Raw genomic sequence first — 16,842 nt, forward strand, 5'->3', positions numbered from 1 at the left:
TCGAAGGTTTTTTGTCTCATTTGTTTAATTTTCCATTCTATATCCTGGTTAACCATTTTCAAATATTGTGCCTGAGGTATAACATGTATTTTGGCCTCTGAAAAGAAAAGAAAACCTTAGAGAGAATGAGGATACTCAGCTGCAAATGATCCAATGATTAATACTGCACAGGGGCTTTGGGAAGGCATGATTTATCCATCACAAGTAGAAGTAAAGAAGTAAAGTTCAGTTAGTGTGCCAGAATTGGCATTAGCTGCTGTTCTGGGGAAGTTCAAATATGTCGATCCTAAACTGAAAAATGCTTACTAGGGTTACAAAATATATCTGTCAGACCCTGTTTTAGAGACTTTTTCTGTTCTGACTAGTTTTTTCCTAATTACAGCTGAGTTTTCAGCACAAGATTGGGATCCTGTATTGCAAAGCAGGCCAAAGCACTGAGGAGGAGATGTATAACAATGAGACCGCAGGACCGGCTTTTGACGAATTCCTTGATCTCCTAGGTCAGAGAGTATGGCTGAAAGGTTTCAATAAATACCGAGCTCAGCTAGACAATAAAAGTAAGTTTTAATAATAAATTGTAATAAACACTAAAAGTATAAAAATAAGAGAATCTGTTATGCCAAAGTGCTTTCCTTCTGTAAATGCAGATTACACAGAGATCACAGAGACAGCATCTGCACTGCATTTCTTTCTTCCCTTCCAGTCTGAGCACAGTCACCCTACAGTGGGGCCAGACGGTGTTCCAGGCCTGCATGCTGATGCTTAGGGCCAGAGTCATAGGAACAGATGAGTTTTATCTTTGTGTAGTTGACTACATTCCAACCATGCAGAGCTGTCCAGACACACCCACACTGCCACCCATCTCCATCCTCCATCCAGGCAAGCAGAAGGCATCATCACAATTGAAGGACATACTACAGACAGGCAGAGATGAGGGCATGGAGTAGGACCAGTGAGGGATGTAGCCTGAAGTGGTAGAGAGGCATTCTGAAGAGGCATGAGGACTGGACGGAGGGGCCTGGAGGGGCCAAATTTGGGCCTGAGGTTCCTCATGCTTGCTCTAGGGAGACCAGACCCAGCAGCTGGTTTCCTTGGTGAGGAAAACAAGGGGTTACGTAAGTGGCTGTGTTTTGCGTACTCTGTCTTAGTGGTTGTGCTGCACCCATTAAATGGCATGCAACTTTCACTTGCCACAGGAAACAGTTGAATGCCAAATTACAATAGGGACATATGGCTTCTGAAACTATTTGGAATTTATATGGAACTGTCATATTTGCTGGATGGTTTTTTTTTGCGGCCCAGTGGTGGGGAGGAGAGATGTTTATATTATACTTGAATTTCTGCATTGTCATCATTGACCCACTTGTGGACTTTAATTTCAGCCGATTCAACTGGAACACATTCCCTTTATACTACCTACAAAGATTACGAAATAATGTTTCATGTGTCAACTATGCTTCCATATATGCCCAGTAACAGGCAACAGGTATGTCTCAAGTCAGCTTTAGGGAATCATGCATGATTTCTTGTCTGAGAAGTTGTTTGTAGAATGTATTTTTTTTGTTGAAATGTTTGGTATGAATACTCAGTAAAAATTATTGTTGTTATTATTTTAACTTGAGGATTGCATATTGCTTACGGATTAAAATGCTTAGGTTTATTACTTCTGCTTTGACCCAAAAGTTTATTCTGTTAACTATTATTTTTTCTATCTGGTCTTTCCATTTTTAAAAAACAGAGAATAAATTATTTCACTGAATTGCCGGTATTCAGTGATACAGATACTTCTGGAAACTTAAATACTTCCTCTCCTACCAAAACAAACTGAATCCAGCCTAATTTTTAATAATGTGCATTTAAAAGATGCAAGTATATGTAATTTGATTTTTCATGGTGTAAGTTTTGGTATTCTAATAACTTAACATACTTGTCTGTTATGCACATAGTTTTGGTATTCTAATAACTTAACATACTTGTCTGTTATGCACATAGATAATAGAGCATTATGTAGCAAATACAGTTAATGTTTGAACATGTACCATTCAGTTCTAGTTTAGAATATCTTGCAGCATTAAGGATGGCTAAAAATGACATTGCATCAGAGGTTTTGTAGAATCCTAATGGTTGCAGTCTTGAATAATTTGAAGTTAATGGGCTTTTGCCATTGGCTTGAATTGAATTATGATTTTCTTTTCTTTTTTGTTTTTGTAAGGTTAACCCTGTCTTTGCCTGTACTAATTGATATAAATAATACCTTTGGCATAAGTTTGCTTTATAAATGGGGTTTAAAAGTAATAGATATTTTAAAATGTATAATATATTCCCACTTCTATGAATTTAATGTGTGAATAAAGTAGCCATTCACAAATGAGATTACTGCTCAGAGTGTAACATTCCACAAGCCAGTGTGTGTAGATAAAAGAAGCAACAACAGTTCCTTGTGTATCTGCACAAAGAATAAGGATGTCTGCAAACATATTTTCAGACTTATTGGCAGATATATAAAAGTTTTTTCCTTATCTGTGGTGAATTTGTTTTGGGAGAGTAGCTAAAATTGTAGTAGTTAGGTTGTATGATATTAGATTTATGCTTAAAGTGGGCAAGTTGAGAATGTGGCAGAACTTGCAATTCTGGAGTTCTAAAAGAATAGCTTCGTAGATGTATAAAAATAGTTTTATAATTATTGGCAAATCACTTTCCTAGAAGTGGGTAGGGGTAACTGGCTGTCTTGTTTACCAAATTCACCAAACTAGGATCTCTTTGTTATTTCAACCACTATCAGAACTTTATAGCTTGTTTTGTACTATTTTAACTCAGGTGTACTTTCTATTGTTTTCAGTGGGAAACTATTCCCAAGGCAAGTGCCCAGAGGATAGAACGAAGCCTTAGTTGGATAAAGAGAAAGTCTTAATAGTAGACCTGCACAGTTCTAGCTAATGAGAAAATATTGTAGCAACACCTTTTAAAAGCTAGAAATTATACGTGAAAGGCATATAGGAAACGGCTTTAGGATACATCTACCTCAGTACTGTCGACACTAACTAGCAACAGAAACTAGGGTTTCTGCTAAGGGGACATTTCCAGCACTACAGCTAGAAATGCCAGGAACTAAACTTGGGACTTTTGCACACAAAGCAAATGCTCTACCAGTGAGCTATGTCCCTTCCGCTATACATCTTCCATATTTGGTCTACCTATGGTTTTTGGAACCATTTTGACCATTTATGATGATACAGAAAAAATTCCATCTATCATATGAAGTTAATTAAATTTCCATGTAATTTAGAAATACTTAAATTTCTTTGTGATCCAGTGCACATGCCCAAGGTGATAGGTTAACATATCAAAGTTGTGAACAAGGAGCTTACTGCATCTATTTGCAAATATTTTATTCCCTCCAATATGACACACAAGACAGTATACACTGGAATAACAAAATGTTTGAGAAACTGTAATCTATCTGTGGATGGGTTTAAATTGCAAAGTTTAACTATTGTAGAAAATACTTCTACAAAAGATATACTCAATGTTGATTTCAAATATTTTTGTTCCTAATTGCAGGCAATGACAATACATTAAACCCTTACTTGATGTTGAATGTTAGTCTTTGTCTCGGTTTTACCTAAACTGTGAGCATAGGAAATAACCTTTTACCTTGATCCACTTCTTCCAGAATTGTATGGCGTTTGTCACCCTCACTATTGTGTTTGCTTGGGTCACTCATTTCACTCTTCAGTTTTCTTACCTTTGCTTATATCTTTACCTAAATATTCCCTAATGTGTCTTCCTCTCTAGACAAACTAAAGCCTGTTCTTGGTTTATCCTCAAAATTTTCCAGCCTAATTCCATTATTTCCCCAGTAACAATCACACCCTTCCACAATGTTTTAGTAAACACTCATCAGTCTTTGTACCTTGGACAGTCTTGGTATATTTAGCAGTAATATCATAGTATGTTCTATGGATTTCTTTGGATAAAATAATGTGGAAGTTTTCCATATTTAGGTAATATTGGCCTCATTTGCATGTATCACTAAGCCGAATTATGGCTTAATTTGAACAAAACAGTGTGCTGGTGCACATAGTGAAAATTGTGGCTGCTTAGCTCCTTCCCTGCTGTTTCACTACCAAGAGTTAAACCATGGTTTGACTTAGCAAACTTGGGCTTACGGTTTGTCTCCCCCAAATCAAGCCAAGAACAGTAAGCCGAGAACAAACTTTGGCTAACATTGTGGTTTGTTTGGAGTGAGATGAACCATGAGCTCTAGTTCACAAGGCTAAGCAAAGACATTGCTTAGACATTGGTAGTGTTGCTGCAGGAGCAAAGTACACTTCTTTGTTCACACTAAACCATAATTTGATTTAGCGTTACGCGCAAACCAGGCAACTCAGATCTGAAGGCCCCCCACATTATTTTTTATGATACTGGATGCCAGTGGTATTTGCACAGCATGGACACTTTTCAATAAAATGTGATAAGCACACTCTAGTAATCAACATTTAGCCAGCCTTAATGTGTAGAAGAAATAGCTAATGAATGTTTATTTTCTCTTTCTGTTGGTACCTCATTGCCAAACTATATAATGTAGAATGTACCCATGGAAGTATTCTTGACAAGCTAGGAACAATTCACATAAAATAACAAACCTTTCCCTCTGAGACACACAGGAAGCTAAGATTCAGCATCACAGATAAAGTTGCTGCTGTCCTCAAGGAACAGTCTTACCAGCCCTGTGGTATAGAAATTTTACTTTGTGTACAGGGCTTATCTTGTTTCATCCACTTATCCGAGTCATTTGGGAACTTCCCATCTTAGATTTGAATGGGATCTAGAGGTCTAGCCTCCCACTGAAATTATGGTGTGAATAGGTTTATACATCCATTATACCTCGTATGGTCACTGGCCAAGGTATGTAGCCAGCTACTGTGAGCACTATCTCCAATGAACATTTCATAAAATCCAATTACCTGTGAGCCAGAAATAGGCCACACCAGAACTGTCTGTTGCTTTTTCTAGGAAATAACTACGCCCTGCTTGGTCACTGATCAGGACATCCCTCTAGTTTTAGAGCGAGCAGGAGATCCAAACACACAGGTAATTTTTCACTTTGGCTGCAATATAGGGTGGGGAGTCTTCACTCTGTGTTCTGATCAGAACAGAGGGAGCTACCCACTCTGGTGTGGCCAGTACCACCTCCTTGTATTGGCTTTCCTTACACATCACAGTTAAAGGCTTCTCCTGTTGAACTTTTACCCTTGTAGACACCCTTTCCAGATCATTTCCTTGCAATATTTCCTCACACTTCTGCCATTTGCTTTTGTTATCTTTGGTCAGATCTGATTAATCCAAATCTGTTGTCAAGTTATCTCCTTGTTTGATATAATAATAATAATAATAATAAAATGAAAACGAGTTACTGTCTTGGTATGTAAGATTAAATGCTTCTTCAGTGTTTGGAATTTTCCTAGTTTTAATCAGGTCTGATTGAAATATGTGATCTTTGTATATGTAAATATTAACATATTATAATTCAAACTTATTATGAAACCACTTATTTTATTACTAAATTAAAATAAGCTTGAAGGTTTCTTGTGATGTCTTTTCATTCCCCCCCCCATTAAATTGAATGAAGAAAGATGCTTTATGTAATATAACAGGATAGCTTTGTTGCTTTAGCTTGAGCAAGCAATTAAGGCTTACAGAAATAGATTGCTGTGGCTTTAGCTGTCCGATAATGGTCAATTTAGCTTGGGAAGCTTAGAGATGAATAAAAATATGGTAAAGGGACAGATTAGGTGGTGCATCGCATTTCAGATTATCTGGAAAACTTAAAATCACATTTGATTAGCACGTTAGGAAAAACAGAGCCAGTAAAGTAAATTGAAGGTCTATAATTAAGGTCAGATCAGAACTAATACATTATTTTTAAAAGGTGGTAGATATTTCTTTTCTAACATTCTCTTAACTTGATACTATTTCATATTAAAATTAAGTTCATTAATGCTGATATTTTACTGGATTCATATTTAGATTTACCACACCAATTAAGGTTGTGATTACATTTCTTTTTAAAAAAATACTATTATCAGTGGACCTTACTTCCAAGTTAATATTGTGTTACAACTAAGGTGAAAACTGTTATTAGGGTCTTATTGTCAATATTGTGTTACTTCCTGAAAATAATCCCACTTGACCTATGTACTATATTTAAAATCCCAGTTGAATTGTATCATTGTTAAGAGTGTGTTGGAAGGGCAGTTGAACAAATAAGGAGAGAAAGGGGAAAAGAACTTAGAGATATGAAAACGAGCTCTGTATAATAGTTACATACCATTTTCTTCAGTTTTCAGAACAGTGTCTCTCTTTTTTTCATACCTTTTTCTCCATTCAATTTGCATTCCATTTATACAGTCCTACCGAGATCAATGTATTACATATAAATATCATCTATTTAACTCTCCTTGCCTGTTCCTTGCATTTCAATCCCCCATTTATAATTATATGGTTCTATTACTGTTTTTTTATGATGTTGTACAGACCTTTATGGTACTGATTATAATGGTTGTCTGCTATGTTAACTGAAATATTAGTTGTACCTCAGAAATCTCACCCTATTTGCTAACATTTTAAAGAATGAACGAGTTCCAATTTGTTTTATATGGTTAGGTTAATCCAATTACGTTAATAAATATGTTTATGCATGTTGGTGACAAGACTCAAATTCCTTTCAGGAACTATTGATGCCCTTTAAAATAGTTTAGAAAGGTTTATATTGCAAATGTCTGTTACTTATTATTCAACCCAATTAGCACCTAATATCTAAGCCAAGCCATGACTTGAGGCAAATATGTGGGATCTCAAAAAGGAAATTGTCCATTTTGCTCCTCTCTAGTTTGTTTTGCTGCTACACTGTGCCGAGCTAAGTTATGTTTTGGCTTAGCATGTCATCCAAACTCAGGAACCTTTGCAGCCCATAAGTGGGCCTTCTAGAGATCCTCTGGAAAAAATCTGTCCTCCACTCAACTAGCTTTTACATGCCTTTCCTCACACAGACTGGAGTAGGCAAAATGTTCATTCTGTTTGTACACTTTCTTGCAGGCATAGCCAATGTGGTGCAACTTCTTTCAGTCTTAGCCAGCATGGCTAATGATCAAGGCTGATGGGAGTTGTAATCCAAATCATCTGGAGGTCACCATGTTGGCTACCCCTGAAATATTTACTTCTTACTTCTGTTTCCTGATTTTTAATCTGTTACTGTTAACAGATGAATCTGAAATCAAAGGTATTATTGTCACTTTCTGCAACTTTAGAATAATTTGAATATATGGGAAACTACCTCTGATCAGTACATGAACTTTTCTTTTGGTGATGTGTTAGCAGTGATAAAACTCACTTCCATAGAGCCTTTGGGGGGAATTCAGCATTGCCCCAAGGAGATCATTACATCGGCACAGTTACTTTTGCTTGCCAGGCAAAATGAACTCCTCCCTCTGCACTCTGTTCTGGGGGCTCTCCTGACCCTCCCAATCAGATATGGGGAGGGCAGTGGTGTGAAGGTGAGGGGGGCAAGTCCTGTTGATCTCTTAGGACTTGCTGCACTGGCTTCTGCTAGTGCAACAGATTAGTTTAATCCAGTCCAATTACTTTAGTTCACCTGTAGACCCAAGTAAAGCCCCACTAAAAACACGCTGAAATTGGTGTCTGTAGCTGTAAAATGGATTGCAGCTACTGGCTTATAATGGTATGGCAAAACTTTCATTGATTTTAATAGAGTTGGGTTGTACCCTATACCATACCTTAGTGTGCACCAGATGCATACCCACAGTTGTGATTTTCATTCACATATGTCTGTCATCTACATCATTTCAAAAGCTAGTAATAGGTAATGTTTTAAATAAAATTCAATTAAAACAGCTCAGAATACAGCAGAGGTCATATCTTCAATTTTCTACCAGCTTAATCCTGGACATCCCAAATTAATACAGTAAACAAAAAGGTATTGCAGCATTTCCAAAAGCTCTGAGATCGAAACTTTCTGGTAGATGGACTTGACAGAGACTTTGTGTTGCTTCAGTATTTCCTTTCACTGACAGCTCTGCTTTTAAGCTAACAAAGAGAAGGTGAAGTAGCTTCTGGTTTACTATTGTGGACTACTAAAGTAAAAATTTACCAGAAAATTGCATGTGAACATCGGTATGTGTCTGTGGAGCTCCTGGATTGTAACATTTCCAACACCTTTTCAGCTTTCCAAATAATTTCAGAAAAGGTTGATGTTTTAATTACATACTTGTTACATGGTTACAAGTTATTTAAATTGATACTAGGTCATGTTACTTAAGATATGTTACTTCAAAATATAATCTTTAGCTGTAATATGAATGTCTGCATGTACATGTTTGGGGCAATATCCAAAGGACCACATGAGAGATTCTAAATGTGTGCCAGGATATCTGAGGTCCCCTTTCTTTCACAGACTCTGCTGCAGACACACTACCCAAAAAGCTGTTCCCAAAAGTTTGGGAGGTTACTGTAATAGTGTGGAAAGTTGCAGCTGGAAATAAAAGGCAAAAGCTGTGTTGAACTGCTTCAATGTACATTTAGGAATCCTTGGATCTTGGCCTGCCTTTGTCCACTGCTGCATTTCCAAACTTAATTGAAATAAAATTGTCCTGTGAAGATATTTGGTGACTGTTATGCTTTTTATGGTGGGGAAAGATTGGTTTAAAATGTTGAGAATTTCTAGTAGATATAGAAACCACTACAGTGAGGAAAAACATCTTAAGGAAACAAGAAATGTTTATTTCATATATGAAAAGTTATTTTGCATCTTGGAAATGATTAAAGGGCTATTTAGTGTGGGTCTGCGCTTCATATACTTGAACAAGACTGGTTTAAGATTTTACCTATTCTCAACCCACCACTTTCCCCTTTTTAAATAGCTGTGTATTTCAAACGGTATAGACAAGACCTGTAAAACATACCATACTTAGGTTGCTGCCTGTGCCAAGACAAGAACATTGTGACTAATCAAAGTGTAGGGTTTTTTTAAATACATAATTGCCATTTTTAATAGTTATCTTTTTTTCTAGTGGATGTGAAGGAAATTGTAGTCACCAATTTTAATGTTTTTGTTTGTTTGTTTGTTTTGCATCTAGCTTTTAAGGAAAAGGCACATAGGAAATGACATTGTTACTATTGTCTTCCAAGAGCCTGGAGCGCTTCCTTTTACTCCAAAAAATATCCGTTCTCATTTTCAACATGTGTTTGTCATTGTTAAAGTCCACAACCCTTGCACTGAAAATGTGTGCTATAGGTGAGTACAGGTTTGTCAATTGCCTTAGTTTCTTAAGTTTTCATTGGAAATTGCTGGGGCCATTGTTGATTTGCTTTATCAGCCTTTTCTGCATTTTCCATGTACCAGTGCTCCCAGCTCACCCAGCCAACCATCATGGGACTCAATGAATGAGCTTAGTGGGAGACCCACTGGCCATATCCTTGCCTGTGGGGGCTGGCAGCAAGCCCCCAAATGGGGTGCCTCAGGGAGGGGCTAAACCACACTGGGATCCACTGGAATCACTGCCATCGGATGATGGAATTTGTTCCATTTGTCCTGTACCTCCTCATCTATTCACAGTGAGCAACCAGCGTGCAGATGGGTGGTGGATGTACTTTGCTGGTATTGAAAATAAATTCACCGTCCAGTCACGCTTCCTCTGAGCCTTCTCTGCTAGGAAGCTCTGACCTGGTAGGATAGCAGAGTAATGCAGCGGTCCTGAGTCCATGTGAGAAAGGGATAAATCAAGTCCAAAAGACAGATCGGTTCTTATCTCTAGAAGAGTTTATTTACAAGCCATAAATCAGTCTCTCCATCGGAAACCTCCGCCATTCCAAAAGCATTCTTCTTTCCGTGCTTCCCAAAAGCACACAGACACAGCCTGTCTGTTTAGCTGTGTCTCTCAGCGTCTCTCGGTAGAACTGAAAGTAACTCTCACAGACAAAGCCTGTGACGTAAAGCCCTGCTTCCGGCCCCTCCCAGATGCAGGGCACCACGGAGTTTTAACCCTGTCTGTTCCAAACTCCACACCCCCTCTTGTCCTGCATCTGGGGACAATAGCCAACAATGCTTTCCCCATACGCAGACCCTCACAGAACTCCTCGTGCTTCTGGAAGGTTAATGGTTTTGTGAAACCATCAGCGAGGTTCTTGGTTGAGGGACAGTATTTCAGAGCAACTAGCCCCTCACGAACGCTCTGACACACATTTTGAAAACGTATGTCCAAATGTTTGGTCCTCGCCTTGAATTGCCCCGTCTCAGCTAATTTAAGGCACGGTTGATTGTCTTCATGCACCACAACGGGCAGAAAATTTTCTCTACAGATTTCCTCGACCAAACACACATAGAACTCCAACTCTCTGCAAGCATCTGATAGCGCACTGAACTCAGCTTCAGTAGATGAAAGCGCTATGAGACTTTGCTTCCGGGACCTCCACCCTATCACTGAGTCCCCAAACTTCACCACTAGACCTGACACTGATTTGCGATCTTCAAGGTTAGCCCAATCCGAGTCCACCCAAGCAGTCAGCTTGACATCTCCTTGAGCTGACAACTTAAGACAAAAGTCTTTGGTATCTTGCAGGTAACGCAGCACCTGCTTTATACCATTCCAGGCCTGCACACTAGGACTTGAGGCCTCTCTACTGAGCAGATTGACAGCAAACGCTATATCTGGTCTGCTCCACTGTGACAGATATAACAGACTACCCAGAGCTGACTGAAAGAGCTCAGTGTTTTCGAACACCACACGTTCTACTTGCTGACACTCCTTTACAAAACCAGCCTCCATGGGTGATCTGGCACCTGCACAATCAGACATCCTGAACTTCTCAAGCAACTGTTCAATCTTACCTTTCTGGCAAAGCAAGAAGCTTCCATCACTTGCTTTTGTGATCTGCACGCCCAGATAGGATTTGACATTTCCAAGCTGCTTCAGCTTGAACCGCTTTCCAAGCTCTCTAGCAAACTTTTCCACCTGTTTACCTGTCTGTGCCATGATCAAAAGGTCGTCAACAAACACCAGCAGCACTTCCTGTTTTAAGCCTCTTTAATGTAAAGACAACTGTCTGCAAGAGATCTCTTAAACAAAAAATGACAATACTTTGAAGAAATATTAGTAAAGTTCAGGAGACTTGCTAGCTTCAATAAAAATAAGTTGTATGGTACCAATAGAATGTAGTCTATATTTAAATCTCTGAATTAGTCAAGGAAAAGAAACAATCTTATGAAAGGTGAGCCCTATTGTTTCTATATGCGTGGGGACTCTAGACTGGATAACTGGGATAACTGACTCAGTTCTAAGGTAGCCCATAATGGATCACGGCATGCTTATATGTTCATACCATTAATCAATACTGTATTCTAGGCATATGGCATAAAAATTGTGCATTTGTTTATATACTAGTACCCTGATCTATATATTTAGTGTTCATGTACATGCATTTGTAACACACCATTTTATGATGGGTTGGTACAACAACATTTGTGTTCTGTGAATATTTAATTTTTTGATGCAGCACATTTTCAATCTGATAAAAAATATATTCAGTTAGGAAGAGTTCTGTAGAGGGTTGGACTGGATGATCCTAGTGGTCCCATCCAACTCTACAATTCTATTATTTTATTTTTCTCATTTTGCTGCAAATGTAATTCCTGACAATTTCTGGTTTTGAAGAGTTTTGAGGTAGTTTATTACATAATTTTTTCTTGTCCTTTGTAGGTGCATGAATATCTTATGTATAAACAAATGTTTTAGTTAAAATAACTTACAAAACATTGATCCTATAATAAGTTTTCTTCACTTTCTAGTGTTGGAGTTTCAAGGTCAAAAGATGTACCACCTTTCGGGCCACCAATACCTAAAGGAGTGACTTTCCCTAAATCAGCAGTTTTCCGGGACTTCCTTTTGGCCAAAGTTATTAATGCAGAAAATGCAGCACACAAGTCAGAAAAATTTCGAGCCATGGCCACTAGAACACGGCAAGAGTACTTGAAAGATCTTGCAGAAAACTTTGTTACTACCGCTACAGTAGACACGTCAGTCAAGTTTAGTTTTATTACACTGGGAGCAAAGAAAAAAGAGAGAGTGAAACCAAGGAAGGATGCCCACTTATTCAGCATTGGAGCAGTGATATGGAATGTGATAGCACGAGACTTTGGTCAGTCCCTTGACATTGAATGTCTTCTTGGTATCTCAAATGAGTTCATCGTGTTGATTGAAAAGGAATCAAAGAATGTTGTTTTCAACTGCTCCTGCAGAGATGTTATTGGATGGACATCTGGATTAATGAGTGTTAAAGTTTTTTATGAAAGAGGAGAATGTGTTCTTCTCTCAGCACTTGATAACTGTGCTGATGACATCAGAGAAATGGTTCAAAGACTGGAAGTAAGTATGCTTTCTTTTAAGTGCTTGGCAATTTCAAATGCTATCGTCAGTAATTTTTCAAGATAATGGAGATGGATAAATATGATACCTGACTATAGAATTTTAAAAATGAAAAGTTTACCGGACCATTTCAGGGATATTTCTGTATTCCAGGCTTAAACTGGAAATGTGGCAGCTGTAGTCTGAAACAGAATTCTCCCTTTTTAGTACAGTTAGGGTTGCCTTATTTCAAGAAGTAAAAATCCAGACAATTCTACTAAGCATAATAGAGAATTTTCACTTGATTCAGCTTCTCTTTAAGTGTGTTATATTGTTCAGATATATAACCTGACCCAGTCAAATGAGTCAGGTTACAATAATTTAGCATTGTTCTAATAAAAAAAAGTGATCTGTACCTGTAAAGACTTCAGTAAATTACTGTTTTGCTTCCTTGTTTAATATAAGGCAGCTGCTAAGTCTTCTACAAACAAAACAATCCCTGAATTGTTATAATAATCAGTAAGAGAAATGTACTGTCTTAGAAACTGGACACAGCACAGATGGTTGCTCCAGGGGCATCAAATGTTAGAGCTTGGAGAACAACATCTTTATTCAGAAATCTCTAGTCAGCCATGAATGACAAAAACAATATTAGCTACCCGAGGGGTACATGTGACTTTGCATTGTTTGAAAGCAGTTCCTTACATGTTTCAGAAGGCATGTGTCCAATGAGGGAGATGTGAAGACTTGGTAAAAAAAAAAAAAGGAAAGTGGTGGAAAAGAAATGGGTGTATATGAAAAGTGGGTGTGGGTGTGCATGCAAGACTAGAAACAGATTACTGAACAATTGGTAGTTGGGAGGGGGGATCTCTTAGGAAATGCACATTTCAGAATGTGTATAATGTGTATAAAAGAATCCGACAGTTAATTTACCCTGCTGAAAAAGTTTAGTCTTAAGATTCCAAAGCAGTAATAAGACTGATGACAGAACTGATACTGTGTCTGACAGGATTACTGAAGAAGTAATTATTTTCTATCTTGATGTTGGAAACTTACTTCAGAAGTTGCAGAGTACATCTTTGAGTGTTTGGTCCAGAAGTACATTATGAGAGTATTCCAGTCATTTTGATTCTGAAACCTGGTGGACTTTGTACAGGCTGGCTTTTGACTCCTCTTTTAAGAATTTGTTTAAAATATTTATGCATGGCCCTTAATAAAAAAAAAATTACAGGGTGTCTCACAATAACACAACTACTATACACTGTAATATAGCAAACAATTTTTATTTTCATCTTGTTTTTAGGTAACTTAGGTTAGGATTCACCTAACCAGCCCTGTCAGTGGAAGCTTTGTGCAAGGACTTTCACTTGTGCTATAAGGCTTCCCCCATCTCTCTCCCCCCCCACCCCCCATGCCTTCCAGAATTGGCTTAGAGGGTTGGGAGAACCTCCAGAACAATGTGCAGGGGGAAGCGTATTGTTCCATTTAGCAAGCTGGAATGCTAGCACAAATACAATAATTGGAAGACCTTAAGTCTGCAATCCTAAACACTTAGCTGGGAGTAAGTCCCAGTTAACAGTGTGGCTCTTATGTATTGGTTCCATCATGACACTGATTTATAATTGTTCTAATAAAACAAAGTTGTTATTACTTTTGGATTTCAGAAACATATCAAACAATAAATTTTTATCTTATAGGTTTAATAAATATTACACTTCATGTTCTTAATGGCAGGGGGATAAAATCACATTTTAAAAACCATTTCAATATCACCCTACCCACAGCTCACCATTTCTGGAATTTTTACATCACTATTCTTTTATACTGTGGTCTCACTAATTTCTTATTCCTTTAGATAGTAACTAGAGGATGTGAAACAACAGAAATGACCTTAAGGAGAAATGGCTTGGGACAGCTCGGATTCCATGTTAACTTTGAAGGGATTGTAGCAGATGTGGAGCCGTTTGGTTTTGCCTGGAAAGCTGGCCTACGTCAAGGCAGTCGCCTTGTGGAGATCTGTAAAGTAGCTGTAGCAACCCTGACTCATGAACAAATGATTGACCTGCTGCGCACTTCTGTGACTGTAAAGGTGGTGATTATCCAGCCACATGAAGATGGATCACCTAGACGGTAAGAAGTCACAGTAGCTAGTAGGTTATTTGTGTCTTCACTGCTGACATTCTTTTGCCCTTTTCACAGATGGCTTTCTTGTTAAATGGGTAGTGTTCATTTGGTGCTAATGAGACTTGCAGCTAACACAGTCTGTGAGAGAAGTGCTATCTTGTAATAGATGGAATGGATCTTATAAGTTATTTTAATAAAGGATGGATTGTATACTGGGGGGACTGGTTGCTTTTAGTTAAGTGAGCAGTGCTTTCTGAATAAAGTGAACTGTTTACTATAGAATGGGGAAAGCATCAATATGGGATTAAGGGGGGAAGTGGTGGCAATTAATCAATGTTTTTGAAAAGAGTGAAAATTAATAAGGGATTTGAAATAGGGAAATAGAGTAGAAATTAATATGGCTTTTGGAATGGAATGGAAATTAATGAAGAATAAGGGGGGAAAGGATAGAAAGTAATAAGGAATATTGAGGAAAGGGGTGGGGATACTCAGTATATTTAATGAGGCAAATGGTTAAGAAGGTTTGGCTTTGACTACACTCACATTAACATGCAGCCCCTGAGGGATTGGCCATGGGTCGATGCAGTCCTCAGCACCAAAAACGTTAGCTACTGCTTGTCCGCATGCTCTATCCTCATAGGTAAGGTATTCCAAACCCAAATCATTTTGCTTGCGCTTTTCTGCACCCTTTTCAGCTCTAAATATTCTTTTTGAGATTGGGCAACCAATGTTTTCTTCCATTTCTCACTTTCAACTAAAAGTATCCAGAACAGATGGAGCAAGGAAGAAATTGAGAAAGTAGAAAGGGAAACTTAGGTTAAAAGAGGCAGCCTTGTGCTAGATGTGCCTTTGTAGCTAGGCAGATGGATATTATGAGGACAGAATACATGTCCGTTATACCCGCTTTAATAAATGATTTTTTTATCTCAGCTAATTCAAGCGTTCAGTTAGCTTTCTTTAATAGGGAGAGTGCTTGCTGTGTATAACTGCCACATTAACATATTTAACTATAGCATTGTAGAATTGGTGATATATATGTTGCATTTTATTTATGGATGTTCTTCAAAAATTAATTTCTTAGAGTGAAATGGGGGAAATTATCCCTTTATTGCTGCCACTCATATTGCCACACATGTGCTGCCTTTGGAAGACATAGAAATATGTCTGTATATCATTGTTTTTTTCAAGTTGCATATACTTGGCAGCTGAAAGATTTTCTCAGCTTCATTTGGAGATTTTTGCCATCTGCTTCCAAGTATGAAATAACACTTTTTGGTACTTATTCTCCTGATTATCACTGGTGCCATTCCAAAACAGTTGGGTCCATAGCTTAGGATAGGCTGAGGACTGCAAAAAGACTAGAAAAGTCAGAGCCCTTCTACAGGCTCCTAAGTCATCATCTACCCCAACAGAAGGAGAAGGGATTTTCTGCAGTATAAACTGCAGAAAATATGAGAATCTTCAACTGCCTCTTTAAAAGAATGTCTGCTCTTCCTGGATTATCCGACTCTTTGAAGCCTTCTTAGCAGACTGGACTGAGTATAGTTTTCCCCAGAGTCCACTGTTTTTTACTACTTCCAACCAAGGTGAATAAAAATGGATAAAAGTGTAATCTTACATTTTTAAAAAGTTCAGTCTATAATCTGTTTCTCTTCTAAAAATAATGTGGTTGAAGCCATGAAGGTTATTGCAAAACATCAAAGGCTCAAGGTGCCGTAAGACTCTTTTTTGCAAGAACAGGCTAACTCAACTATTCATTTGGGAATTGGTTTAAAACTAAAACTGACCTTAATATAAACATATAATCTCTTAAATATGAACATAGAACCCTCTTGTAGAAGACTCCTTTCCTTTCCTTTCCTTTCCTTTGTAAAGACAGGTCTGTGCTGCGAAATATTTGTTCATGGGGGAATATACAACATACTAGATCACATCTTAAACCCTGATTCAAGAGACCAGAGACAAGGAAGTCACCACAGGTTCTAAAATTCATATGATGTGATGACTTGCCTTATAATTGATCCCATATATATCATGTTGTCCTGTTTGATGCCCAGCTATCTGAATTGTACAATGACTCTACCACCCAAACAACAAGGAATTCACTTTACATCTCATGGCGAAAACACTGTTTTGCTCTTCAACTACCTTTCCTTCAGAGACCAGAAAATATGACAGCAGGGGACTTGGAGACAATACTAGTGGACATCGCTTATGATGGAAATCCTAAGATGAAGACATGATCATGAAACTTATGAGGTTTTCCAAGTTATCTGCCCCTGGAAAAAGAGTACTCTCC

At 38.0% G+C, this 16,842-nt stretch overlaps 1 protein-coding gene across 6 annotated transcripts in view; it reads left to right on the forward strand.

Annotated features, from left to right (window-relative positions):
- Positions 1 to 16,842, forward strand: part of SIPA1L2 (signal induced proliferation associated 1 like 2) — an 82,860-nt gene that overhangs the window by 35,594 nt on the left and 30,424 nt on the right. For 4 of the 6 annotated variants that reach the window (XM_079971795.1, XM_079971798.1, XM_079971796.1 and 1 more), the window contains exons 5-10: positions 383 to 557; positions 1,383 to 1,486; positions 5,017 to 5,094; positions 9,156 to 9,313; positions 11,864 to 12,440; positions 14,275 to 14,549. In XM_079971795.1, the coding sequence (XP_079827921.1) occupies positions 383 to 557; positions 1,383 to 1,486; positions 5,017 to 5,094; positions 9,156 to 9,313; positions 11,864 to 12,440; positions 14,275 to 14,549 (1,367 nt within the window). The remainder of the gene's footprint in view (positions 1 to 382; positions 558 to 1,382; positions 1,487 to 5,016; positions 5,095 to 9,155; positions 9,314 to 11,863; positions 12,441 to 14,274; positions 14,550 to 16,842) is intronic. The other 2 variants (XM_079971799.1, XM_079971800.1) reach the window with 1 other exon arrangement.

Source organism: Podarcis cretensis, assembly GCF_951804945.1.
Source record: "Podarcis cretensis genome assembly, chromosome: 3".
NCBI lineage: Eukaryota > Metazoa > Chordata > Lepidosauria > Squamata > Lacertidae > Podarcis > Podarcis cretensis.